The sequence below is a fragment of the Ochotona curzoniae genome, unplaced genomic scaffold (assembly GCF_017591425.1).
Source record: "Ochotona curzoniae isolate NIBS_2020 unplaced genomic scaffold, NIBS_Ocur_1.0 scaffold_4505, whole genome shotgun sequence".
NCBI classification, from domain to species: domain Eukaryota; kingdom Metazoa; phylum Chordata; class Mammalia; order Lagomorpha; family Ochotonidae; genus Ochotona; species Ochotona curzoniae.
In genome coordinates, this window is record NW_024467118.1 from 722,240 (window position 1) to 748,004 (window position 25,765).

Consider the following 25,765-nt stretch of genomic DNA (forward strand, 5'->3'; position numbering starts at 1 on the left):
GTGTCTCAGTGGTCATCAGCATGGCTGCTGGCCTGGCCACAGGCCAGTTGTGCAGTGAGCCCCAGGGGCAGCCAGCAGGGCAGCTTCAGAGGCCAGGGCGGAGAGAAGCCGTGGGAGGAGTCTGCAGTGATGCAGGGGGCTTGGGTGGTGGCCTGGGCATGGGAGGGAGCCCTGGGGTGCTGTGAGCCTGAGGGCTCCCTCAAAGTCCCAAGGCTTCACTTGGGGTCCTGCGAGCATGCAGGCTGCAAGTGGCATGGCCCAGCAAGGACCTCTCTTGTGGCTGGAAGCTGAAGGGGCGGATGCTGCCAGGCCTACACAGGACCCAGGAGGCAGTGGGGGTGCCAGTTCAGAGCAGCCCAGCCTCCCTGTCAGGGATGTCCATGGCTGGCAGGGCTCCGGGAGTGGTGGTCTGGCACAGGCAGCCAGGGCAGTCTTCCTGCTCCTTACCCCTACCCCAGCTCTGCCAGGCAGCTCACTGCCCTGCACATGACTTGAGGGCCAGAGCCTGGGGCGGGGGAAAGGCAGTAGGAGGGCCCACAGTGTAGGGGACCCCGGGATCACCTGGCCCTGCCCCACTCTGCCCCCAAGCCAGCTGTGAGGAGAGCATGAGGCCAGATGCTTCCTAAGCTGTAATGTTTAGGACCAGCCCCGTCATCGCCAGATCCCAGCTCTGTCCTTGGGGTTGGTAGGGCCAAGTGAAGGACCAAGGGCCTGAGTCGGGCTCGGCGACCTCTGCTCAGGGAACCACTGCTTCCTAGACAAACAGGACAGGTGGCCACTCTGGGCAGTACCCAGACCTGTCCACACCTACCATCCGGGGGCCCCAGGAGGGCGCCTTGGAGGGCTGAATACCCCGGGAGTGACGGCAGAGGTAGCCCCCACCCTGCCCCAAATGTCCAGTCGCAGCCCTGCCTCCCCCACACAGGCCTGGACCGTCCTGAGAATGGAGAGAAGTCCCAGCTCCATGGCAGCCCTTAGGCTGAGCCAAACCCCTGACACGCCCTTAAGAGGCAGCTGAGACCACAGTCGCCCCTGAATGGACCCCAAGCGTGGGTGCTGAGTGCTGACCCACGCCCCTCAGACTCTCTCAGACCGGGAGACGAACAGGCCCCAACAGCAGGGGCTAACCCCCTGCAGGGTCCTGCCCAGGGCCCACTCAGCCTGCACACTGGGTGGGCGCAGAGTCAGCACCTCACCCAGACGAGCCCCAGGCGCACACGGGGTCGGAACCCACACAGGAACAGGCTCACCTGCAATCCGTAAATAGATTTATGGAAATGGTTCTGAGTTACAGCATTTAGAAAATAAAAATAATCATCTCATATATCGTCTCCCTCTGTCATAGACTCTGCCCGCTCCCCCTCCCGTGCCTGTGGACTCGGCCATGACACGGGAACCGGGTTTTGTCCTATAAAAGCAGCAGTGGGTGTGTCCTCTCCCTAAAAATAAAATTGCCATCGTCATTGCAACGTGAAGCCTGAGGGTTAAGCCTGAGGGTGTTCGTGCTGGGGTGCTGGGGCGCTGGGCCATTCACCCAGACCTGACCATGTGGGCTGTGGCCTTGGGAGGTAGCAGGGAGGCGGACAGTCCTGTGACCCACAGGCCCCAGGAACCTGTGCCCGCTGTGCCCTGCACCACCCATAGGTGGACAGTGGTGCCAGGAGCCCTGGGCTCAGCTTCCCTCCCGCCCCTCCCCCTCTGAGAAGAAATGAGATGCGTGTTTTTCAGAAGGGCCCTGAGGTGGGGCCGTGGCAGCAGGGCCAGGCCCTCCCACACCAGAGTGCAGCCAGCATCCGGCCTGGGGTCCCCTCCGGCCAAGCTGACCTCCTGCTGGCCCCGCAGCTGGCCTGGGGTCCCTGAGGTGGGGAGGCCAGGGACAGGGGTCTGGCTGGTTCCATGGCGGCAGTGGCAGGGGCTAGAGGAGATGCAGCAGTGAGGCCCTGGCAGGGCCTGGCAGGGCACAGGCGGGTGGGTGCGGCCCACGTGGCAGCCGTCAGACCGCTGCCCTGTCGCTGCAGAAGGGCGTGACGTGGAACATGTAGCAGTGTGTGCACACACGCACAGGCTTCACCTGCCCGTAGCGGGGCAACGGCGCCGAGTGTGACGAGCAGCGCGAGCAGAAAATCTGGGTGCAGAAGGAGACAGGCGGTGCTGAGCAGGTGCCCAGGGTGCCCTCCCAGACTCCGCCCAACCAGGCCAGGACCCACACCCAGACCACTCCGGGCTCCTGGCCGCGGCCACCCTGCGGGCAGCACCTACCTTCCCACAGCTGCGGCAGTGGTGTCTGCGGCGAATGACGGTGAAGGGGGCTTTGCAAGCGGTGCAGACCCCACAGGCCTCGTCTGGCACCCACTCGGGGGGATCTGACCAGGAAAGCGGGCCTGTGAGCCCCGGCAGGGCAGGCAGGCTGGGGACAGGGTTGGGGAGCCCCAGCTGTGTTCTGTAGCCATGTCCTGTCCCCTCCTCACAGACGCCATCAGGGCATCCCTCTGCAGGGCATCTCACACTCCAGCTGCAGCCAGGCCACCAGGCCTGAGGTTGTCTTGGGGAAGCACTCGCCTAGGTGACCAAGCCCTGGCCTCTGCCCCCTCTGCTGCAGCTCCTCCTCACCTTCCCCCTGGTGCCCAGCATGCCAGGGACCCCACATGCCCACCTGGACCCTAGGAGGGAAGCAGGTAGGAGGCTGCCCCCGCCTCAGAAGCACCATCAGGGCCATGTCTGATCAGAGTAAGGTGGGGGCAGCATCTGAAACCGGCTCCTGTTCCCACCCAGGGCTCCCACGCACCTTCAAAGTCCCCGTCACAGGCCTTGGATGCAAGCTCAGAGGACGACAGTGTCTCCTGGCACAGGGCACAGTCCTCTAGGTTGGCACGGCGCAGCGTCTGGGTGACTGTGAGAAAGACAGAGAGAATGCTGCTCTGCGGTGGCTGCCCAGGTGGGGACTGTGCCGCCCAGCAAGTGAGCCTGCCAGGGCATGTGGCAAGGAGCACCATGGCCTGCAGGCTGCGCCCAGGAGTGCAGAGTGCTGTCACAAGAGTGGAGCAACACCCGTGTCTCTGAGGCCCTGTCAGAAAAAGGCCTCACGCAGTACACCCAGGGCCAGGGCTGGCAAGCATAAACACACATACCTTACCAGGCCTGGTCCACGGCCTGTGCGACCTTGGGGTGAATGATGACAACCCCCCAAGAGCACACAGAGCAGTGAACAGGGGTGGGGTCCTCTTTACTACCTTGGGACGCTTCAGCAACCCAAGGCAGTGACTCTGTACCCATCAGTTCATGTTCTGACGCCCGCTGCATCCCCAGATACCTGCTGCATGAACACTCAGTGTGCAGGTGCAAGCCGAAAATACGAAATCCTGCATGTGTGTGTGAGAGCAGTGTGTGCTCCTGCATGTGTGTGTGAGAGCAGTGTGTGCTCCTGCATGTGTGCGTGAGAGCAGTGTGTGCTCCTGCATGTGTGTGTGAGAGCAGTGTGTGCTCCTGCATGTGTGAGAGCAGTGTGTGCTCCTGCAGGTGTGTGAGAGAGCAGTGTGTGCTCCTGCATGTGTGTGTGAGAGCAGTGTGTGCTCCTGCATGTGTGTGTGAGAGCAGTGTGTGCTCCTGCATGTGTGTGTGAGAGCAGTGTGTGCTCCTGCATGTGTGAGAGCAGTGTGTGCTCCTGCATGTGTGAGAGCAGTGTGTGCTCCTGCATGTGTGTGTGAGAGCAGTGTGTGCTCCTGCATGTGTGTGTGAGAGCAGTGTGTGCTCCTGCATGTGTGAGAGCAGTGTGTGCTCCTGCAGGTGTGTGTGAGAGCAGTGTGTGCTCCTGCATGTGTGTGAGAGAGCAGTGTGTGCTCCTGCATGTGTGAGAGCAGTGTGTGCTCCTGCATGTGTGAGAGCAGTGTGTGCTCCTGCATGTGTGTGAGAGAGCAGTGTGTGCTCCTGCATGTGTGTGTGAGAGCAGTGTGTGCTCCTGCATGTGTGAGAGCAGTGTGTGCTCCTGCAGGTGTGTGTGAGAGCAGTGTGTGCTCCTGCATGTGTGTGTGAGAGCAGTGTGTGCTCCTGCATGTGTGCGTGAGAGCAGTGTGTGCTCCTGCAGGTGTGTGTGAGAGCAGTGTGTGCTCCTGCATGTGTGTGTGAGAGCAGTGTGTGCTCCTGCATGTGTGTGAGCAGTGTGTGCTCCTGCAGGTGTGAGAGCAGTGTGTGCTCCTGCATGTGTGTGAGAGCAGTGTGTGCTCCTGCATGTGTGTGTGAGAGCAGTGTGTGCTCCTGCATGTGTGTGAGCAGTGTGTGCTCCTGCAGGTGTGAGAGCAGTGTGTGCTCCTGCATGTGTGTGAGAGCAGTGTGTGCTCCTGCATGTGTGTGTGAGAGCAGTGTGTGCTCCTGCAGGTGTGTGTGAGAGCAGTGTGTGCTCCTGCAGGTGTGTGTGAGAGCAGTGTGTGCTCCTGCATGTGTGAGAGCAGTGTGTGCTCCTGCATGTGTGTGTGAGAGCAGTGTGTGTTCCTGCATGTGTGTGTGAGAGCAGTGTGTGCTCCTGCATGTGTGCGTGAGAGCAGTGTGTGCTCCTGCATGTGTGTGTGAGAGCAGTGTGTGCTCCTGCAGGTGTGTGAGCAGTGTGTGCTCCTGCATGTGTGAGAGCAGTGTGTGCTCCTGCATGTGTGTGTGAGAGCAGTGTGTGCTCCTGCATGTGTGTGTGAGAGCAGTGTGTGCTCCTGCATGTGTGCGTGAGAGCAGTGTGTGCTCCTGCAGGTGTGTGTGAGAACAGTCATGTGGTACAAATGAGACATTTTACAGCAGGCAGCACAGTTGTTGCCACTCGCCATGGAGTGTGGTCACACCCCCTCTCCTAGAGTCTGCACTGGCTCTGAGGGTTGGCGCCACACTCAGCTTGCCTGGTCTCACCTTTGAGAGGGCTGGCTCAGTCTCCTGGCATGGGAGCAGCAGTTGGCAGCAGGAGACCCTGGCTGTGTCAAGTGCAGGGTCAGGGGCTCTTGCCTTGAGTCCTGGGTGGTCATGACCCATCGGTAAGCTGGGTCGTGGCCACCTCTCTGGGCTGCAGCTTCCCTTCACCCCTGGATCCCACCAGCTGGGGATGCGGCACGTCCCCGGGAGGGGCTGTGGCTGTCTGGGCCTCCAGCACTGGCCTTGCCCCACAGCTGGTGGACAGAGTCCAAATGGGGCACTAACCCTTCTTTAGCTTCTCCTTGTCATCGGCCTCAGGCTTCGTGGCCATGACCTCAAACAGCGTTTTGAGGATACTTCTCAGGTCACTTGCATAGTTTGTCTGCAGCTGGTCGGCCACACCTGAGGGAGCAGGACCACGGGAAGATGGTCAGTGGCACAGGGAAGGCTAGGCAGGCTGGCCCAGCCCAGATCCTGCCAGAGTTCACGGCCAGTGACCGCTCAGGAGGGGAACTTCCCAATGACAGCACAAATCCAGGAGTCATGGGGAGGACAGGGACCACCTAGAGAGCCCCAGGCAGCTGCAGGCCATGGCCACCACCACCAGGCTGCCCTGGCCGCTCTGACACATGGAGCCCCATATGGTGCCCAGATGGGATCTACCCACCAAGCTGCTCCCCAGCCCCCCCCCCAACCACCACTGGAGGCTGTATGTAGCACAGACCCCGGGGCAAGGAGCCCAAGGTGGTGCCCAGCACCTGCTCCCCAGCCCTGCTGCCATGACCCCCACCTGCAGAGAGCCCCTGGCTCTGCTCTCTGCCCTCCAGCAAGAGGGGAGCCCAGCTTTGGAGGCGCTTGTGGAGGGCGAGGCGGGGCTGTCCTCCCTTCCCCTGCTGGGCCTGGACCCTGCACCTGAAATGCAGACAAACAGGCGGTGAACGAGGTCGTGGCTGCTGTGGAACCTGGACCGGATCCGCTCGCGGGCAGCCGCGGGGTCTGTCCCTGGCCCCGTCTTGTCAGAGGAGCAGCGGGCAGCTGTGGAGCCACTGTGCAGGGAAGGAGACAGGGATGAGAGGCGAGCAGTGTCCTCAGCCCTTGGCTGCTGGTGTGTCAGGCCTGGGGTGGCTGGGCGCCCAGCCAACCATACAGACAGATTTGCTTAGAGCCCCCATGGGTGCACACTGGGCCCCACGACCCCGCCAAGGCGAGACCTGTTGCAAGGCAGGGGCTGGACCGCGGAGAGCATCCTGGGTGATGTGGGAGGCCCTGGGCCCCAGTGACAGGTTGCTGTTGTTGGCACGGAGGCAGCCTGATGGCTGTTGAGGCCGAGACAGGCCACTGCAGACATCCTGAGCTCGGGGAGGCCGGAGGACTCCCCCCAAGAGCCTCTGGGGGCCGGGAGGCCCTGCCAGGCTCCCCTGGGAGCTCCCACACAGCCCCTCCACCACCTTGCCTGGGCCGGCTCTGGCTCCCCTGTGACTGAGCCACAGCACTCACCTCACACACGCAGGGTACTGGAGAATAGTCGTCTCCCACCATCTGTCCGAGCAGACTCTCAGATGCTTTTTGTGATTTTACTTTTGGAAAAGAAATTTCAATTTTCTAATTGGAGAAGAAGAGTCAGAGAGCTGCCATCTGCCACTTCACTGCCCCAGTGCTCCAAGGCTCAGGACCGGGCCCAGGTGGGAGCCAGGATCCCAGGCCAGGGCTCCCACAGTGGATGGCACGGACCCAGCAACGTGAGCTGGCACTGCTGCCTCCCAGGGCCGGGCCAGCAGGAAGCTGGAGCCGGAGCCCAGGACTCCGACAGCCGCTTGCTGGGGTCCGTGCAGTAGGTGTGGAGGACACGAAGCTGTGAACAGAAGCTCCCCGTTGCAGGCAGGGCCGCAGGGAGCGTCCCGCCGTGTGACAGGGCAGGGCCGCAGGGAGCGTCCCGCCGTGTGACAGGGCAGGGCCGCAGGGAACGTCCCGCCGTCCCGCCGTGTGACAGGGCAGGGCCGCAGGGAGCGTCCCACCGTGTGACAGGGCAGGGCCGCAGGGAACGTCCCGCCGTCCCGCCGTGTGACAGGGCAGGGCTGCAGGGAGCGTCCCGCCGTGTGACAGGGCCGGACGTCTCTGCATCCACCTGAAGGCAGCCCCACCTCCCTTTGCAAGGACACCGGACAACCTGCTGTTTCTGTAATCTGTTGAGGCATCGTCTGCCTCTGCGGAGTTGGTCTTTACTATCAATGTGAGCTTGGAAGTTGATGCTGGCAAAGGGGCCTTCTACAGTTCATGCTGTCTCTGTCTCTGCTGCCCCCATTGACCATCCCTGATTTTTTTTAAGATTTATTTATTTATTTATTTATTGCAAATTCAGATACACAGAGAGGAGGAGAGACAGAGAGGAAGATCATCTGTCTGATGATTCACTCCCCAAGTGAGCACAATGGCCAATGCTATGCCATCCGAAGCCAGGATCCAGGAACTTCTTCCGGGTCTCCCACACGGGTGCAGGGTCCCAAGGATTTGGGCCGTCCTCGACTGCTTTCCCAGGCCACAGGCAGGGAGCTGGATGGAAGTGGAGCTGCCGGGATTAGAACTGGCGCCCATATGGGATCCCGGCGCGTTCAAGGCGAGGACTTTAGCTGCTAGGCCATGGCGCTGGGCCCAACCATCCCTGATCTTTAGGTCCCTCCTTCTGTGAGGATTGTAGTAGGAATGTGTTACTGATTGATATGCGCCATCTATTGAGAACTTCCATTGAGAGCTTTAAGGTGAAACAAACGGCAGAATTCTCCTTGGAAACACCCACCTGACCATGACGTAAGAAGTCTGTGCCAGAGCTGGTGACTGCTTCTGTATCAAAAAAGCGGACAGCTTTGTCGTATCGTCCATTATGATCATAAAATCATAGGTCCATTGTTCCCCCTCTTGTCTACTCCACGCTCCCTTCCCGAGTTCCGAACTCGGCCACACGTCAATAGCTGCTGGGGAGGCTTGCCTTCTAGAATCAGTGTGTCTAACGTATGCATTGCCCCTTCTCCCTCCCTGTGGCAGTGGGCCCACTGGCTGGCTCTCACGTCAGCAGCTGCCCTCCCTGGTGCCTGCTGCGGGTTTGAGAGGGCAGCCCCGCCATAGCACCAGGCATGGGAGGACCACAGCCAGCCTCAGCTCACTGGCCGGAGGGCGCCTGGGGCAGCCGCCCTGGGCACAGACACAGCACCAGAGGGGGCAAAACTGGGACTGCCCAAACCCCACAGGTCAGGTGCTGGCGCTCTCAGAACCCTGGAGACTGGGCTGGCACTGGCAGCCAGGGCTGAGAGGGGCGGCAGAGACATGCCACGCGTGAACACTGAGGCCAGGGGGCTGGGGCTGGAGCAGCTCTGGGTGTGGAGGCACAGGACTGCGTGGCCTCACTGTGCTCTAGTGGTGGGCCTTAGCCTGTCCTGATGCCAGCTCCACGTGACTTCGCCCAACCTCATGCAGGGCCTCCGACACCTGGGACCCAGGTCCTGAGAGTCAAGGGGCTAGGGGACCACCCAAGTGTGCAGCGCTGTGTGATGGATAACCATGGGAGCTAAGGAGACACCATGCCCGCGGCGGCTGTGACATGGCTGGAACTTGAGGACATCACAGAAACAGATACCTCCCCGCAACGCCACTTGCATGGGGTCCCCAAAGAGTCTGAGCTTAGGGACAAAGCAGATTTGTTAGGGGGCTGTGTTGCCAGGGCTGGGCAGTGGGGGGCCATGCCGGAGTCCCGGGGGCAGAGCAGGCAGGCTCTAGGCGTGACCAGGCCTCACAGCCCGGATGGCACAGTTAAAAAGAATACAGGGCTGGGGAAATAGAAGGAAGTGAAGGGGGTAAAGGGAGCAGGGCCGCCACGAGGCAGGGCAGTGAGCACAGCCTCCTGAGGGCACCAGAGCAGGCAGATGCCACCGGCAGTCGGTCACACAACGTGGAGTGAGAGCTGCAGGGCGTCAGGCAGCCCTGCGAGGGCTACAAGAATCCGGCACTGTGGGCACACGTGTGCATGCGTGGAGGTCGGCTCATGGTCTGCAGACGGCCATGTCCGCACGCTGCAGACCACACCGCTGGCGGGGCTCTACAAGCTCATCTGAAAATCCCCACCACCACCACCTTGGAACCCACATGCACACATACTCTTAAAGAACTCACGGAACCATGTTCTAAGGAAAAGCAACTCTGCAGGGATTTCAAATTTGTTTTCATCATAATAAACCTACTGGGGTTGGTGCCGTGGTATAGCAAGATGAGCCTCCACCTGCAGCATCCACACTTCATATGAGCACTGGCTCAGTCCCGGCCACCCCACGTCCCATCCAGCTCCCTGCTCGTGGGACCCTGCACCCACGTGGGAGACCCAGAAGAAGCTCCTGGCCCCTGCCTTCGGGTCAGCTCAGCTCTGGCCTTTGTGGCCACTTGCGGTGTGAACCAGTGCATGGAAGGTCTCTACCTTTTCTAACAAAAATGTTGCTTTTTTACCTAAACACACTTTTAAAAAATCACTGGGTTCTGGCACACAGTCCCAGAGTTCTCCTGGGAGCGGGGGGCAGACGGACACAGCCCCCCAGTGCACACTGCACACAGGCAGCCACCTGCTGCTGAGGGGTCCGGTGCAGGGGAAGGAGCCCTTGCTCAGCCCACCAGGGGGCGCTCTCCTGCACTGAGGTCTCACTGCCCTCCGCTTGGGGACTTGAAAGGCGCTTGGAGCTGCCCCACCTGGATGGACACCAGACAGGCACCAGGTGCCCCTAACTGCCTCAGAACCTGGGGTGCCCTGCCGGGGGCCTCCTACACTTCACCACATCCTGGGTCTCATCCAATGCTACCCCCTTGGGGCCTGCCCAGCGGACTGCCCTCTCCAAGGGGGTGGCCCTACCCAGTATAATACATTGTACACACCAGTTCCAAGGCTGAGACCTGAATAAAGGGGCAGGGCCTGCCTGGGCCAAGGTGCCAGCAAGCGGCTGAGAGCTCTTCTGGGGGCAGGATGGTGGTGTGGAAAGAGCTGGCTGCTAGGTAGCAAGGTGGCTCAGAGCGGTGCTGGGGGCCAGCTATCCTGAGTCACGCCAAGCCAGGCCAGCACTCTCCAGCTGTGGCTGCTAGAAGGACAACAGTGCTGTCACTTGCACACCCCTCCAGGGCAGGTCCTGCTGGTACCAGCAGGTGGCATGAGGGGAGTCAGGCCCTCACACTCCAGACCAGTTCTGGTCTCTCTGGAGCTCAGGGAATTCCGAGTCTGATCCTATTTTGAAACTGCCTGGGGGTGGACGGTGGGTGGGAGGCCCTGGTGCAGGGCTATGGGACTCCAGCCGATGCCCTGCACCTACCAAGAGGATGGGAGACATCTGTGGGCAGGATGTGCTGTTTCGGGTCCCACGGGTACCAGGGCAAAGCGGGGCTGGCCGCTCTCTCTGTCACCTGACCTCAACATCTGTCTTCTGAGCCCAGCAGGCCTCGCGGGAGGCCCGGGGATGAGGGCTTAGTCAGGCCTGGTCAGCTGGGCCAGCAGTGTACTGTCTCTGTGTGTCAGAGGCTACTATCTGCCGTGGACAAGGACATGCCATCCAAGTCGAGGGACAGCAGAGGCCCTGACACGAGACCACCCCTGGCTCACTGCATCTTACAGCCGCTCTTCCACCCCAGAGCATCCTCCACTTACCCAGGCCAATGCCAGGCCAGCCGAGCACACAGGGTCAGGCAGTACAGTGAGGCCCCAGGGACCAGGCCTGGGCCCTGGGCTGTGACAAGATTTCCGAGCCAGAGTCCCCGGGGTTGTGCGTGAGGATGGCAACGGTGAGAACGGCATACGCAGGGAATGGGGACAGCCATGTCCGGCGCCAGCCCCAGTCACTCGGGGACAACCGCTGTCCATTGTCCCCATCAGCTTCACTAGCTGCCCGGAAGGCACAGCAAGATCATCAGACAGCAGCACTGAGGTGGGGGAAGATGGGAGCGCCTCGACAGCACATGGACATGGGCTGTGGACCCACCCTGGGCTGGCAGCGTGCACGGCTCACCGCCCACAGCGACATGGGGTCCAGTTTGTTTCTTGGGTTGGGAAACCGAGTTGGGGTGCAAGCCCTGGTATGGCACCCCTACAGCAACAGCAGTGAGTCGGCGTCCCCCCTCAAGCGGCAAGATTCCCTAAGCCACAGTGGCGCTCAGGCCAGGGAGCTCGGCAGAGAGGGAGCCCGCAGCACACCTACAGCGGGACCAGGAGCACAGGTGCTGCCGGCCTGGGCGGCCATGGCTCCTGCAGCTGGTGCTGCCAGGGACCCAGGCAGGAGCACAAGTGCACCCGCTCAGAGAGCAGGGCCTTCACCTGAGGGCCGGGGACTCATCCAGATGCTGGACCTGAGGGCTGAGGCTAGACCGCTGATAAGGAAAGGAACCAACAGAAAGAGGAGGACAAAGGCTCTTCTAGAACGTTCCTATCACCAGGTCAGCTCATCCGTGTCTGGTGACAGGACATGGAAGAACGTGGCTGGAGCTGGAGAGTTCTCTTGGTTCCAGACTGCAGCTGACGCAGGCCAGCTCACCGCCCGGTCTGCACAGGGCCCTGCCCTCCCACTCCACTCGCTCCGGGGGCCTTGGAGGAATCTGGCCCTGTAGCCTGGCACACCTCAATCCTGTGGAGTGCCTCCCAACTGTGTCTACCTGTGGCCTCGACGCCACACAGGACGGGCTACAGGGGTCCTGGGGCAGGTCAGGGTGGAGAGAGTGGGGTGGAGCGAGGCGGGATTAGGGGGAGGGGTGGTATGCACTGCCGTGGCTGCCAGCCGGGGGGCCTGGGTGTGAGTCCAGCTTCCTGCCTGTGAGCACCAACGCTTGGGAAATGTGGCCTGAATTCCCCCTCTGGCCTGCCCAGCATCGCTGCTGTGGGTCTCGAGAGTGACCCACCGCGTGGAAGCCTCCACTTCCTCCTGCTCCTCACGCTCCTCCGGCTCTCCGAAGTCCCAGTTCACACACACAAAGGTAATGTCAGTGTAGACAGCAACACGCTGGGGAGACCTGGAGCCCCAGTCTGCGATGGGCAAGATGCCAGCTGCACCCAGCCTGGGAGGCCACTGGGCAGTTCCTCAGAAAGGGAAGAGACCCCGGGGGCCCACTGCCTCCTGTCAAGCCAGGTACCTGCCAGGCTGCGACCGGGGCCCACACAGGAGCGCTCCCAGTGCACGGCCATCACGACGTGGGACTCACACACACAGTCAGATGGTTGTGCACACAAAGAGCCACCAGGACACCCTGCCCACGCGTGAGCTTCGACAATGTCACACACACAGACAAGCCTATTGGCAAGTGACCCTGCTGACGTGGACGGTCCATGAGAAGGAGGTGGCAGACAGGCTGGGAGAGGCTGCGAGAGCCCAGCCCAACCACCAGGGCACAGGGAGGGCTGCCCAGCCCCAGCCTGCCGCCTCTGAGGGCCATGGGCTCCTGGCCAGCAATTTGCACGAGCCGCCAGGAAGGACGGGGCTGTGTGCTGCCCCGAGGCCCGGGTAGAGAAGGCAGGGTGCCTCCCTGTGCAGACCTGGCAGCCTCGGGGCTCCGGCTGCAGCCACTCCACCCAGCCCAGCACCACAGCTTGAGCCCTGGCCCAACCCTGGCCAGGAAGGCGGGTCCTAGGGAGACACCCCCATGGGCACAGCTGAGACACAGCCATGCCTCCTCTCCTTCTATCTCCAGCACTTGCTCAGTCGGCCATGACCCAGATATACCTGGGGCTTGAGAGGCAAAGGGGACAGCCCACGGGGGGCTCTGGAGCAGCCCCAGAAGCAGAGCGGAAGGAAAGAGCCCTCTAGCGTGCCCCCATGGCATGAGCCGAGCAACAGTGCCAAGACTGTCCTGGAGACACCACCTGAGGGTCTTGAACCCTGTGTGGCCCCAGGCTCTTGCTCATTTCCAAGGGTCTGCACCCCCTCCTTCCGCCCTCTGTGAGCCCAGAAGCCACGGGGGTCAGCAAGTAGCAGTCCCGGTCGCAGCCAATGGACACCGCCCGCCCTGCAGCGCACCCACACACGTGCCAGGCAGTCCGGGGGTTCTGTGCCGCGTGCATGCCTCTGGGTCCCGGGGGGGCAGCCACAGAAAGCTGGCTTTCGGGGTACACTTGGCAGTGGTTTCACTTCCCGTCGCTGAGTCCCGAGTCGCTCCAGCCTGCCCCACTCCTCCCACGCACCTGGTCCTGGGCCCAGCCCCCACTGGCACACAAGGCCCCTGCGCCTCAGCCACCAGCACACGCGCAGATGCAAACCCAGGGCAGCCCTGAGCGGCTCTTACCTGGAGCCGGGCGGGCACAGGGTCTCCTCGTCCGCCCTCTCTCCTGGTTGCCTCTGCCGTGCGGCCTCTGGGGGCCTGCCAGCGTCTTGTGCCATGGCCTCAAGCTCTCTCTGCCGACTCACAGCTTCGCCCACTCCCCGAGAGTCGTTAGCTGCGTTCCCTGGGGGACCCGAGGTGGGCACCAGGCACTTACTGGAAGCAGCGGCCACAGGCTCCTGCCTGTCGGAGGTGTCTTCCGCGGGCAGTGGGGCCTCTGAGCTGGGCTGGGCGGTGTCCAGCCCCGTGGGGCCCTTGTCCCCAGCCTTGGCTGGGCCTGCAGCGTAGGAGGCGCCAGTGACGCCCTCGGGGCTGCGCCTGCCTTGCAGTCTCTCCCCGCTGTCCTCCCTGCTGTCCCCACAGCTCCCGCAGCACACGCAGGAGTGAAGGAGGCCATTGGTGGTCGTGCTGCTGGGTTCATGGGCACCGCCCTCTGTCCCCTCAGCCCCCGGAGCCGAGATGTCCCGGCCTGCAGGGGCATCTGAGGGGGCAAGCGACTTGGGGTTGAAGATGACAGTGGCAGAGAGCTTCATACCCCCTGTGCGGTGGGCGATCAGCTCAGCTGCCTGGGCGTCGTCAGCGCTCACCTCCCAGCTGTCCAGGTACGGCCGGCCGTCCAGGCAGCTGCAGGAGCTGGAGCCCAAGAGGCCAGCCGGCCGCCCCTCGATGGCCTCCACATTGTCGTTACTCACGCCCAGCTCCTCAGCTGTGGGCCCTGCTTCTGGCCTTGACCCTCCGTGCTCCCCAGTGTCACCTGCCCCTGCAGACGCGCTGGGTGGGGCCGCGGGGCCTGTGGGCACCTCGGCTGTGCCCTCCACGTCATCCATGAAGAACACTCGCTCTTCGTCGTCACTGCCCAGCCGGGGTCGCGCACTGCCCGGAGAGGCCTCGTGCCCACGGGGGCTGCCCCCGACGCCCGGCCTGTGAGCAGGCGACAGCAGGGATGACATCGCATCCCCAGCCCGGTGGACCATGCGGCTGAGCTGCTCCAATTCCTGCTCGTCATACTGCATGGAGCAGGCCAGCTCTGCCTCCGGGGCTTCGGCCTGGGCTGGCAGCGGCTCCTCGGGGGGCAGCGGCGCAGGAAAGGCCTCGGCCCGGATGGGCAGCTCGGCGTCCTGGGAGACGCAGAGGCTGCGTTCCAGCGTGTGCAACTCGTCCTCCGTCAGCGTCTGCAGCAGGTCCCTGTGAGGGCCGGACGCAGAGCAAGGGTGAACGTTCCACAGGCCACCGCCACCCTCATTCAAGAGCACAGGGCACCTGCGTGTCTGTGCCCCGACAAAGTAGCGGCAGTGACACCCGCAGCCAAGCGCCCCGAGCGCCCCCAGGCCAGCCGCAAGCAGAACGAGGCTCCACGGCCAGGGCTCCGGCTGCCTCCTGCCCACTCAGCAGGAGCTTCATCCTGACCGCCTGCGACCTCCCCCCAGCCCTCGCCCCTCCTATAAGACCCCTGCTGCTGGGGAGCCCTGGTGGGCTTTGCTGCCCCGCCTCAGGGAGGCCCACCTCCCCAGGCATGTGAGCGAAGTGACCAAGTGCCATCCAGCACCTTTGAGATCAGCTGGAGCCCCACTCCAGGGCTCTAGAGTCTACCCACAGGCTCCACAGGGTCCATATGGTCACATCTCGGCATGGCCACCTTGCTGGAGCCTGGGCTCTGAGCTCTCACTTGGGTCAACCGGCCAGGCCTAAGGCCACCTGTGCTGTCTGCAGGCTCTCGGGGGCCACAGGAGGGCCTTCAACCTCAGGAGGCCTTTGGTTCCACCGGTACCCAGGGGGGTGACCTCAGGAGGAGTATCAGGGCCAGAGAGGCCCCCGTAGGATACATACGCCTCCAGGAGCCACAGCCAAGCCCAGTCAGGGACACAGGCCAGCAATGAAGCCAAGGACCGGCAGCTTACAAAGACGCAGACGGGGACTTGGGGCCCAGGCCAGGCTCAGGCAGCATGGAAACACACAGCAGCCTAAGGAGACACCTGCCCTGCCCCTCCCCCAGTCTCCCACCTTATCTTCCGTAGCAGCGTGTGGAAGGGCCGGAACAGCTCGGACATGTCCTCCACCTTGCGGTCCAAGTTCAGCGGTCCATCCGCGTAGACCACAAGGCCGCTGCACGGAGACACAGAAGCCAGAGCGGTGAGGCCTCTGGCACTCGGGCGTGCCTAGGAACCCCCAGCCCAGGCGCACGCTCAGGCCCATGCTCAAAGTTTAGGAAACTCGGGCATCATCTGGATCGGATCGCACCTGCAGCTGCTTGGAGCTGGTGCAGGAGAGACCAGAAACTGCATGGTGGTGTCACCATGAGACCCCAAGCTTCAGCGCGGTCCCGGACGGCTCCCTCCCTGGGCACGGAAGAGCCTGCCTGGCACCTACACTGCCCTATAGGGGCTCTGACAACCGGCCCCACACTGTCCACTGCCCAGACCAGGGACATAGTATGACTGCGAGGTGAGAAGGGGACCTCGCCTGGCATGCTGCCACCAGCCAGGGTAGACTGATCGCCCCTTAGGTGCCCACCTGGATGGAGAGGCATCGCTGCCCAGGCCCCAGACATCTCTGGTCTATAGCCCTGCACCCAGCTCATGAGGGCACCCAGGGGTGTGGCACCTGTGCCCTGGCCTCCTGAGCAGGGCGTGTGTCTGCAGGTGTGGGATGCTACCAGCTCATGAGGGCACCCAGGGAAGTGCACCTGCTGCTCTGTGTCCCTCCAGCTCCCCGCCAGAGCCAGTCCCAGCTGCTCCACGTCCCTCTAGCTCCCCACCAGAGCCAGTCCCAGCTGCTCCACATCCCTCCGGCTCCCTGCGAGAGCCAGTCCCAGCTGCTCCATGTCCCTCCAGCTCCCTGTCACTGAGCCGGGGAAAGCAGAGGAGGACAGAGACCTGCAGCCAGAGCTCCTGGCTCTTGGCTTTGGCCTAGCCTAAGCACTGCGCAACCACTGGGAAATTGACCAGCCGACAATCAATCAATCAATCTCTCTCCCTCTCTCTCTCATTAAATAAGTAAGTCTTTTTTAAAAAGAAAGCCAGGTCAAGTCTTTAGCCACTTTTAAACTGTATTGTTCCTCTGTTGCCAAATTATAAAGTTTTTTAAACTTTTTTTTCCATTCTAGAATTTTGTCAGATACATAAACATAGTTGCTTTGTGAATTTCCTTGATGCACAGATTTTAAATTTCAAGCTAACTGTTTAAGGGAGAGGGACGGCGAAGAGTCCCACATGCCTGCAGTGCTGCGGTGGGCCTGTGGGCTGTCACACCCCACTGCTCCAGCCGTCACCGCGCCGGCTCTGCATCAGCAGGAAGCCAGCACTCAGGGTGGGAGACGGAGCCCAGGCCCTCTGACGTGGGGCACATTACAAAATTATTTTTATTTACTTGAAAGAGTTATAGAGGTGGGGAAGGGAGCAGAGAGGGAGAGACAGAGAAGGAGAGCTCTCCCATCTGCTGGTTCACTCCCCAAATGGCTACAACAACCAGGTCTGGGCCAGGGCGACGCTGGGAGCCTGGGTCTCCCACGGGGGTGCAGGGGCCCGAGGACTTCAGCCACCCCCTGCTGCGTTCCCAGGTGCACTCATAAGGAACTGGATCAAAAATAAAACAGCTGAGACTTGAACCGGTGCCCATACGGGGATGCTGGCATCTCAGGCAGCAGCTGAACGCACTGTGCAGCAATGCCAGCCCCTGGGCACAAGCGTCTTAACTGCTAGACTGACCACCTGTTCCCCAAACATTTTATTCTGGCAAATTCCAGTTTATCTCATTTTTCCCTCTCTCTGATTTTGCTAGCAGTTCTGGTGGCAACTCTGAGAAGCTGGAGATTCTGTTGCCCTTGAATGAGACAGAGGACACACAGGGACCTGCTGGGAGCACTGTGGGGCTGGCAGGCCTGGGCCACCCAGCGACAGGGCGTGAGCTAGTGAGCACTGGGAGCCAGCAGTTTTTACAAGGAAGCCTGGGATGAGCTTTGCGAGGCTTGCAGCCGTACTGGAGGATCTGGGTTCGAGTCCTGCTTGGTTTCCAATGCAAGCTGCCTGCTGACACGCACCTGGGAGGCAGCCAATGACAGCGCAAGCGCTGGGTCCTTGCCATCCACAAGGGAGACCTGGATGAAGTTCCAGGTTCGTCTGGACTTTGGTAGGGTCCCACCAGGGCTGTTGTGGGCATTCAGAGGATGAATCGGAGACTGTCTTCTGGGGCCAGTCCAACCCTCCATTTTACAGTGCCAGCATTCCCACAGGGGCGCCGCTTTGTGTCCACGCTGCTCCACTTCCTATCCAGCTCCCTACTGGCCTGGGAAAGAGCCAAGGACAGCCCAAACCCTCGGGACCCTGTGTCCACATGGCGCCCTAAAGCAAGCTCATGGCTCCGGGATCAGCTCGGCTCCAGCCACTGTCGTCATTTGGGAAGCGAGCCAGGGCACAGAAGAGCCTTCTCTCCTCTCTATAAATCTGTTTTCCAAATAAAAATAAATAAATCTTCAAATTTGTTAAATATGTCTTCCAAATAAACTAATAAACAGCTTAATAAGTAAGTTTCTTTTTAAAGGGGGATTTATTTTATTTACCTGAAAGAGTGTCAGAGAGACAGAGACCTCTCACTCCCCAAGTGGCCGGCTGGACCAAGCAGAAGCCATGAGCCCAGAACTGTGCCCTGTGCCCCACGCGCTACGACAGGACCCCAGGGGCTCGGGCCAGCTGCTCCTTCCCAGGTACCTAAGCAGGGTGCTGGACAGGAAGCAGGGCAGCTGCTACAAGAGCCAGCTCCCTAGCACCAGCCCCAGGCCTTTTGTTTGCTTGTTTTGTTTTTAAAAGAAAATTAGATATACAGAGAGGAGGAGAGACAGAGAGGAAGATCTTCCATCCGATGATTCACTCCCCAAGGGAGCGCAATGGCTGGAGCTGAGCCGATCCAAAGCCAGGAGACAAGAACCTCTTCTGGGTCTCCCACATGGGTGCAGAGACCCAAGGCTTTGGGCTGTCCTCGACTGCTTTCCTAGGCCACAAGCAGGGAGCTGCAAGGGAAGCGGGGCTTCCAAGATTAGAACCAGTGCCCATATGGGATCCTAGAGCATTCAAGGCGAGGACTTTGGCTACTACACTACTGCGCCGGGCCCCTCAGTTTTTTCTTTAACCAAAAAGAACAGACTGGTTGAGTACCAGGAGTTCAGCACCTGAACTAGCACATATGCAGGGGACCATCGGGTCTTGGTGGGGAGGACTCAACAGCCCACCCACGGCAGCCAGCAGGGTCAGGGCCACCTTGAACATGGCTGTGCAGACACAGGAAGACCCGTGTGCTTGGAGAGATGGCCACTAGCCAAGCAGGCCCCAGGTCCAGAGGTGGACGCCTCATCCAAGCCGCTGCCATGCTGGCTGCTGCCAGCAGCTGCTGCCCTAACTCCTACCCAGAGTGTTGGCACGGTTCTCCTCTGCTCTGTGGGAAATGGGAACAGACAAAAGGAACAGGCCAGTGGCCAGAGGCACTTGAGTGGTGCTGGAAAAGCCCTTAGGGCCAGCAAGGGTGCCAAGGCCACCATGGCCACCACGTGAGACAGTGCTTGAGGACGCAGGTGAGCAAGTGGCTTGGGCCAGGTGTGGCCTCGTGCCCAAGTCCCACCTCCCTGCCCATGCATCAGGCTCCCACTGCGTACCATGTCCTCCGAAAAGCAGGGTCTCCTAGCTCACCCCGTCCATGAAGGCCCTGGTGAGGCCTCTCCACAGCCCTCCCCAGCACCTACAGCCACCTCACCCATGGCCACATGGCCAATAAGCCTCCATCCACAGGACACCCCACCCAGAGCCACAGCTACATACCAGCTGTCCACAGGGATACCCTAGGGTGCTCTCCACAATGTAGCCCTCACACCACCACGACCATGAGCCTGTCTGGGGGTGGTGGGCAGCCACAGAGCCAGCCCAGGACCCCAGGCTCTGCTGTCAGCCCTGGGGTCACAGCTACTCGGCAGGTGGGCATACTCCTCTGGCTGCAGGACACTCCACGCTGTGGGAGCCCTGAGATCACCCAGTGGGCCCTGACCCCGCCACACACCAGGAGGCTCCTCTGTCTGCCAGCCCAGCCCCAGGCCAGCACACGAGCTATCACAGGCTCTGGCAGAGCCAGCGCAGTAGGCTCTGAATCCTGCCTGGGAGTCGTGGGCACCTCGTCTCCGCCTTGTGGGGTCCCACTACACTGAGTGTAGCCTGCCTGGCCCTGTGTGGGGTGCCAGGATCAGCACTGTGCTTGGCAATGCAAGCACCAGGTGCCTGGGACACAGCCTGTTACTTGCAGGTGGGCCACCCACCATGGCCACCACTTGCCGGGACCCAGAAGGCCTGGGCACTCACCACACTCAGGCACCCTGAGCTGGAGCACTCACCATACGATGGCCAGCCTTGGGATGGTGAACATGAGGCCCGGTTCATAGTCATCAATCATGTCCTGGGTCAAGTACCCGAGGTCCAGGGCCCTGCCAGGGGACAGAGTAAGTTGGGTGACAGCTGGCCCACCCTCTCCTGCTACTGAGCCCTGGGCCCAGAGTGGGGCCAGTGCTGCAGAGACCCCGCATTCAGCACCTGGGGGCCTTCTTAGCCTGTCCCTGCCCACATCCACACTGTCCCAGGGAGGACAGAAGACATGGGCTAAGGGTGATGCGAGAGGACAGCTGTGACATCCAAAAAAACAAGATAACCCAGACACGGCGACCGAGGTGTCCAAGGTGAAAGTGCCCCGGGCACTCACACTAACTCACTCCTGGGCAACCCAGAGCACTCTCCCACAGCCACGAGCAGGTAGGGGCCGCCGTCCTGCGTTCAGGCTGATGACGAGCCTCAGCAAGCATAAACAACGAACAGGCTGTCTTTTAAAGGACAAACCCAGTGTGGATGCTGACGGTGGCAGTTAGGGACACCACACGTGCGTGCGCATGCAGCCCCAGCACGCTGGAGTCAAACCCCAGGTCCTTGGGAGCTGCTGCCTACAGGGGAGGAAACGGCCAAAGTGCGTGCCCCAGGGCCGCCCTCTGCCCTGGGCAAGCCCACCCCGGCCCCTGCCATCCTCACCTCTCCACCGTCTCACAGAACAGCACAATCACTTCCTGCTGCACGTAGTACTCCCTGGGGGACTTCACAGGCACCATGGCCGAGACGTAGCTGCAGACACACGAGAGATGTCAGGGCCAGGAGTCACCACGGCCACCCTGCACACACAACAACCCCAAGACCCTGGGTCACCATGGCCACCCTGCACACACCCCCAGGGCCAGGGGTGGACATGGCCACCCTGCACCACACTCTGTCTGTTCAGCACCTTCGTAAACACATGATGCCTGGTTCACGGCAGACCCTTCTAACCAGCGTTCCTGCTGAAGCAGTCTCCACGAGGGACTATTCGGGCCCCATCCCGGCCCTGAGCACCTGCAGGCATCCCTGCTCTCCCAGCTTGTTAAGCCTTCCCGGGTGAGCCACGGAATGGCTGAATGTAGGCCTCGTGGATGGATGCTGAGGGGAGCGAACTCGGGGAGCCCTGCCACAAGCTGGGTCAGGATGGGTGGCTCTCAGCTCTGGTGCTGGGGTGGTCCCATCCCTCAGGGCAGCGGGGTCCCTGGGTATTTGCTGAGTAGCTGCAAGACAGTGAGGCCAGCCACTGCTTAGCTCTAAGTATTTCTCATTTTGAAAGCTGACGTGGGGATTTGGGAGAGACAGAATGGAAGAGAACTCAGCTGCGTGATGTTTTGCTCCCAGTGTACCCTGGCGGCTTCAGCAGACAGGGTCACGAACTGGGGCCTGCTCTTGCCGACCTGCCCTGGCTGTCACTGCCTCCGTTGAGCACCTGGTCCCCGGGCTTTCCAGTGATGCCTGGGATCCCTCGTTCCCACGTGGACACCCCCAGGCATTAACCACACCAACAGGCAGCCCAGACCCTCCCTTCTGGGACATCTTGGCTTGAAGTATCAGAAAGAGCCTGGGAGCTTGCACCCCCATGCAGACTGCAGCGACACATGGCACACGCACTTGGGGCCCTCAGGTCACCTCAGCTCAAACTCTGCGAACAGCAGGTCGAAGTGCCTCAGTGCCTCCCGCATCTTCTCCGTGTAGGTGTTGAGGTCCCGCAGTGCCTGGTCACGGAGGGCACTCCGCACCTCCTCCAGGCTGCGGGTCAGCTCCTTGGCCAGCGGCCGCATGGCCATGCTCTCCAGCTCACGGTTCATGATGATGGAGCCAGCGGCCAAGCACTGTGGGCGGAGGGACACCCTTAGTGCAGGCCACAGACGGGGCTGGCGTTCTCAGGGTGCCTCATCCCAGGGTCCTGACTCTGTACCCCATGCTGGACCAAGACTGGATGCCTGTCCTGGTCCCCCCTCAAGAGGGTTCTGCTCAGACAGAGCAGTCAGTAACAATAATGAGGGGCCTGCTGGGAAGTAGGTACTCGCCCCAGGCCATCACCAGGCCATCACCCAGCAGGCAGTGAATGGCCAGGAGCTTGGACCTCCAAGGAGCCCTAAAGGACAGCGTGGAGCTTGTGGGTGCCAGAACCACACACAAAGGAGATGGCAACCCCCTATGCACCTGAGCCTAGCCAGGCAAGCAGGAAGGACCCTCCCCATCTCACAGTTGCCCTAAGAGCCCACTGAGAGGGGCGAATGCCATGAAGGACAGATGACCTGTTGGGGCCACTCACAGCCAAGGGCAGGAGGAGACAGGACTAAGCGGGGCACAGAAGCCCATCCCAGGGACTCAGAGAGGTCAGGGAGGGAGTGCAGGATGGCGCGACAGACCAGGGACAGACACCAGGGCCGCAGCAAGATCACCTGAAGCCACACCTCCTACTGTGACCAAGGGCAAGACTGGGATGTCCACAGTGGGGAGGTCACAGGAGGCACCCCTGTGCTGGTCCCGCCACCTCCTGGGGGGCAGGTCGTCTTGCCCTGGTGCCTCAGTTCCCTCACCAGGAGCTGAAAGACTGCAGCCAGTGTTGGGCTGCGTCAGGTTAAGCCACATCCGCATCCAGTACACAGCACCAGCTGGTGTCCGCTCCACTTCTATCCCGCTCCCTGCTGTGGCCTGGGAAAGCAGACAGGACGGCCCACTTCCCATCCCGCTCCCTGCTGAGGTCTGGGAAAGCAGACAGGACGGCCCAGAGCCTGGGGACCCTGCACCCATGGGGGGAGACAGACGAAGCTCCCGGCCGAGGCCTGGCCCAGGTGACTGTGGCCGTCTCCAGAGGAAACTGGCACTTTCTGTCTGTTTCAGCCCCTCCCACTGCAACCCTTTGAAATAACAAGAAATCTTTAAGAAGAAGAAAGATGTGCAGGACTGCCCTGAGACGCAGCCGCCTGGCGTCCCCAGCCAGCCCCTCTGCCCTGCAGGACCCTGCGCTGCCGTTTTGCTGCCAGCTGGAGAAGGGAGCACCCATGCTCATGGAACCTTTATAGCTACTAACCACCAATCGCTGGGGTCGGGGCAGTGTGGGGATATCAGGCTAATCCCCCGCCTGCAGCCCTGGCAGCCCAAGTGGGCACTAGTTCCAGTCCCAGCTCCTCCACATTCAATCCAGCTCCCTGCTTACGGCCTGGGAAAGCAAGGGAAGATGGCTCAAGGCCTTGGGACCCTGCACAGAAGACCCGGAGGAAGCTCCTGGCTGCTGGCTCAGACCTGCTCTGGCCGTTGGGGCCAAGTGAAGAGTGAACTAGCGGGTGGAAGATCTTTTCTCTTTTTTTTCCTCTCCCTCTCTCTCTCCCTCTCTCTCTCTCTAATCCTTTCGTGTGTGTGTGTGTGTGTGTGTGTGTGTGTGTGTGAGAGAGAGAGAGAGAGAGAGAGAGAGAGGACCTCACGAATATCACATGGTACACCGACTGGCCAGCAGTTAGGGGACACAGGCTTGTGGCTCAGGCTATGCTCTACGTCAGTCCCAGGGAGACGCCGACGTCAGCTTTGGGGTCCCAGGCCCAGGTCACTACCTCGGCGCCGAACCACAACTGGCCAGCCAGGTTGTCATGCCGGATCTCCTCGGGGAACTTGACGCAGAAGTCCCGGGGGGCGCGCTCCTGGGGGATGCACTCGTCCATGATCTGGCTGATGACGCTCAACACGCTGTCCTGCGATGAACAGAGGAGCCATCTCGGGGCGGGAGCACACCCCACCCACGTGCCACCCGGCCTCCCGGGGTCAGCGGGTGGACTGGGGACGCCCAGGCTTGCTCCACAACTGCACAGGAAAGCTCCAGCATAGTGGGGACACCTGGAATGGAGGGACATATCCCCCAACTCAGCCCCAACTCAGGTAGGTCCTCACCTGTGTGAGGGGGAGGGGAGAGGACAGGTGTCTGACAACCTGTGACATCTTGGATGTGTCCAGTCAGGCACCTGTGAAACCAGTCTTTCTGAAGCCCACAGAGGGGACGCTGGGCTTGTTTCTGCAACTGGAGTCCATGTCACCTGTCCCCAGGGTGGGCTGGAGCTGGGAGTTGACAATCGTTGGCAAGTGGGCACCCAGGGCAAAGTCATGGCTCTCTGAACTTCAGTGTACCTACCTGTCGGGGGCAGACACAACCCCAGGTCTCAGGCCCAGGCCACCTCCCCAGGAAGCAGCAGGTGGAAGAGGGTAAGAGGCAGGCAGCCAGCCCTGGGAACGCCGGGCCTCTGCTGTGCCACCAGGACAGGCCCCTGTGCTCCCCTGCCACTCGGACCCCTCGGAGAAATACAGGGCGCAGTCCCAGGCACACAGCACCTGCTCGTGCCCCAGATGCCCTGCACCCACAGGTCACCACACCGCGGCCGGCAGGAGGCGCCATCCTGGTCCCACAGCTGCCGCATCTTCCAGAGATTCAGACAGTAAGGGCTTGCTTCTGCTCCTGTCCGCCTTAATCTGTTCAATGCAAAATCACTTTCATCGTGGGAAAAGCTCAGAGCAGACGTGCGCCGCTCGGGGAGGAGAGCACCGGAGCCAGCCGTTAGCCCCAGAAGCCCACCTCCAGGGGTATGCTGGCATGTGGCTGTGTGCTGAGCTCCGGGCCCCACTGAAGGGAGCACGCTCCCTGGCCTGGGGTGCACCCTACTGAGCCACTGCCTCCCCGTCCCTGGTCCCTGGCTGCTGATCCTCTAGGACCATGCGCAAGGCAGAGGCCTCAGGGATGGTGCCCACTGCTTTCCTGAGTGGACGGACACAGGCAGGCAGATTTGGGGAGACTGGCAGGAGGGGAAGACCTCTCCTCGCCTGCGAGGTGTGCTGCCCTAGCTCGGGCACGTTCAAGTACTGCTCCTCAGCTCCTAGTCCAGTGCGCTAATGTGGAGCACACCTCCGGGACACAGGGATGACTCCTCAGGGACACAGGGATGACTCCTCAGGGGACATGGGGGATGACTCCTCAGGGACACAGGGATGACTCCTCAGGGACACAGGGATGACTCCTCAGGGGACATGGGGGATGACTCCTCAGGGACACAGGGATGACTCCTCAGGGGACATGGGGGTGACTCCTCAGGGGACATGGGGGTGACACCTCAGGGGACATGGGGGTGACTCCTCAGGGGACATGGGGGTGACACCTCAGGGACACAGGGATGACTCCTCAGGGACACAGGGATGACTACTCAGGGACACAGGGATGACTCCTCAGGGGACATGGGGATGACTCCTCAGGGACACGGGGATGACTCCTCAGGGACACAGGGATGACTCCTCAGGGACACAGGGATGACTCCTCAGGGGACACAGGGATGACTCCTCAGGGGACACGAGGATGACTCCTCAGGGGACATGAGGGATGACTCCTCAGGGGACACAGGGATGACTCCTCAAGGACATGGGGGATGACTCCTCAGGGGACACGGGGGATGAATCCTCAGGGAACACGGGGATGACTCCTCAGGGGACATGGGGATGACTCCTCAAGGACATGGGGGATGACTCCTCAGGGACACGGGGATGACTCCTCAGGGACACGGGGATGAATCCTCCGGGACACGGGGATGACTCCTCAGGGGACACGGGGGTGACACCTCAGGGACACAGGGATGACTCCTCCGGGACACAGGGATGACTCCTCAGGGACACAGGGATGACTCCTCAGGGGACATGGGGGTGACACCTCAGGGGACATGGGGATGACTCCTCAGGCGACATGGGGGATGACTCCTCAGGGAACACGGAGATGACTCCTCAAGGACACAGGGATGACTCCTCAGGGACACGGGGGATGACTCCTCAGGGGATATGGGTTGACTCCTCAGCACTGCCCCGGGGACACAGCGGATGACTCTGATTCTCTTGAGGATGTTGCACCCACTTGGGAACCTCAGATGGAGTCCCTGACTGTGGCCTCGGCCTGGCTCCACCCAGCAGTGCCAGCGGTCACGTCACCAGCCAGCTGACAGCAATCATGGCTCTTGTTCTGGCTCTCAGCCTACCACCTGTGGTTTGGACTTTCAAAAAAATCAGTAAAATTTAAAAATATATATATTAACAAGTCAGACATGATGATGAAAATTAAGGGTGAAATTTAAAGGTGAAAATTTAAACTCATTTGATATTTAAAAAATTACACTGCAGATTCACATCTCAGGAAAAGTGGG

General features: G+C 61.2%; 1 protein-coding gene across 3 annotated transcripts in view; it reads right to left on the reverse strand.

Annotated features, from left to right (window-relative positions):
* Positions 1-1,973: 1,973 nt before the first annotated feature.
* Positions 1,974-25,765, reverse strand: part of ZFYVE28 (zinc finger FYVE-type containing 28) — a 29,784-nt gene continuing 5,992 nt past the window's right edge. Inside the window, exons 2-13 of one of the 3 annotated variants that reach the window (XM_040966110.1) lie at positions 23,153-23,290; positions 21,225-21,427; positions 20,256-20,345; positions 19,574-19,663; positions 15,208-15,309; positions 13,233-14,391; positions 12,305-12,327; positions 5,797-5,930; positions 5,170-5,286; positions 2,786-2,890; positions 2,260-2,363; positions 1,974-2,125 (exon numbers count right to left, since the gene is read on the reverse strand). In XM_040966110.1, the coding sequence (XP_040822044.1) occupies positions 1,994-2,125; positions 2,260-2,363; positions 2,786-2,890; positions 5,170-5,286; positions 5,797-5,930; positions 12,305-12,327; positions 13,233-14,391; positions 15,208-15,309; positions 19,574-19,663; positions 20,256-20,345; positions 21,225-21,427; positions 23,153-23,260 (2,367 nt within the window). In that variant the 5' untranslated portion in view covers positions 23,261-23,290 and the 3' untranslated portion in view covers positions 1,974-1,993. Of the gene's footprint in view, positions 2,126-2,259; positions 2,364-2,785; positions 2,891-5,169; positions 5,287-5,796; positions 5,931-10,216; positions 10,265-12,304; positions 12,328-13,221; positions 14,392-15,207; positions 15,310-19,573; positions 19,664-20,255; positions 20,346-21,224; positions 21,428-23,152; positions 23,291-25,765 lie in introns of those variants that run through there. The other 2 variants (XM_040966111.1, XM_040966112.1) reach the window with 2 other exon arrangements.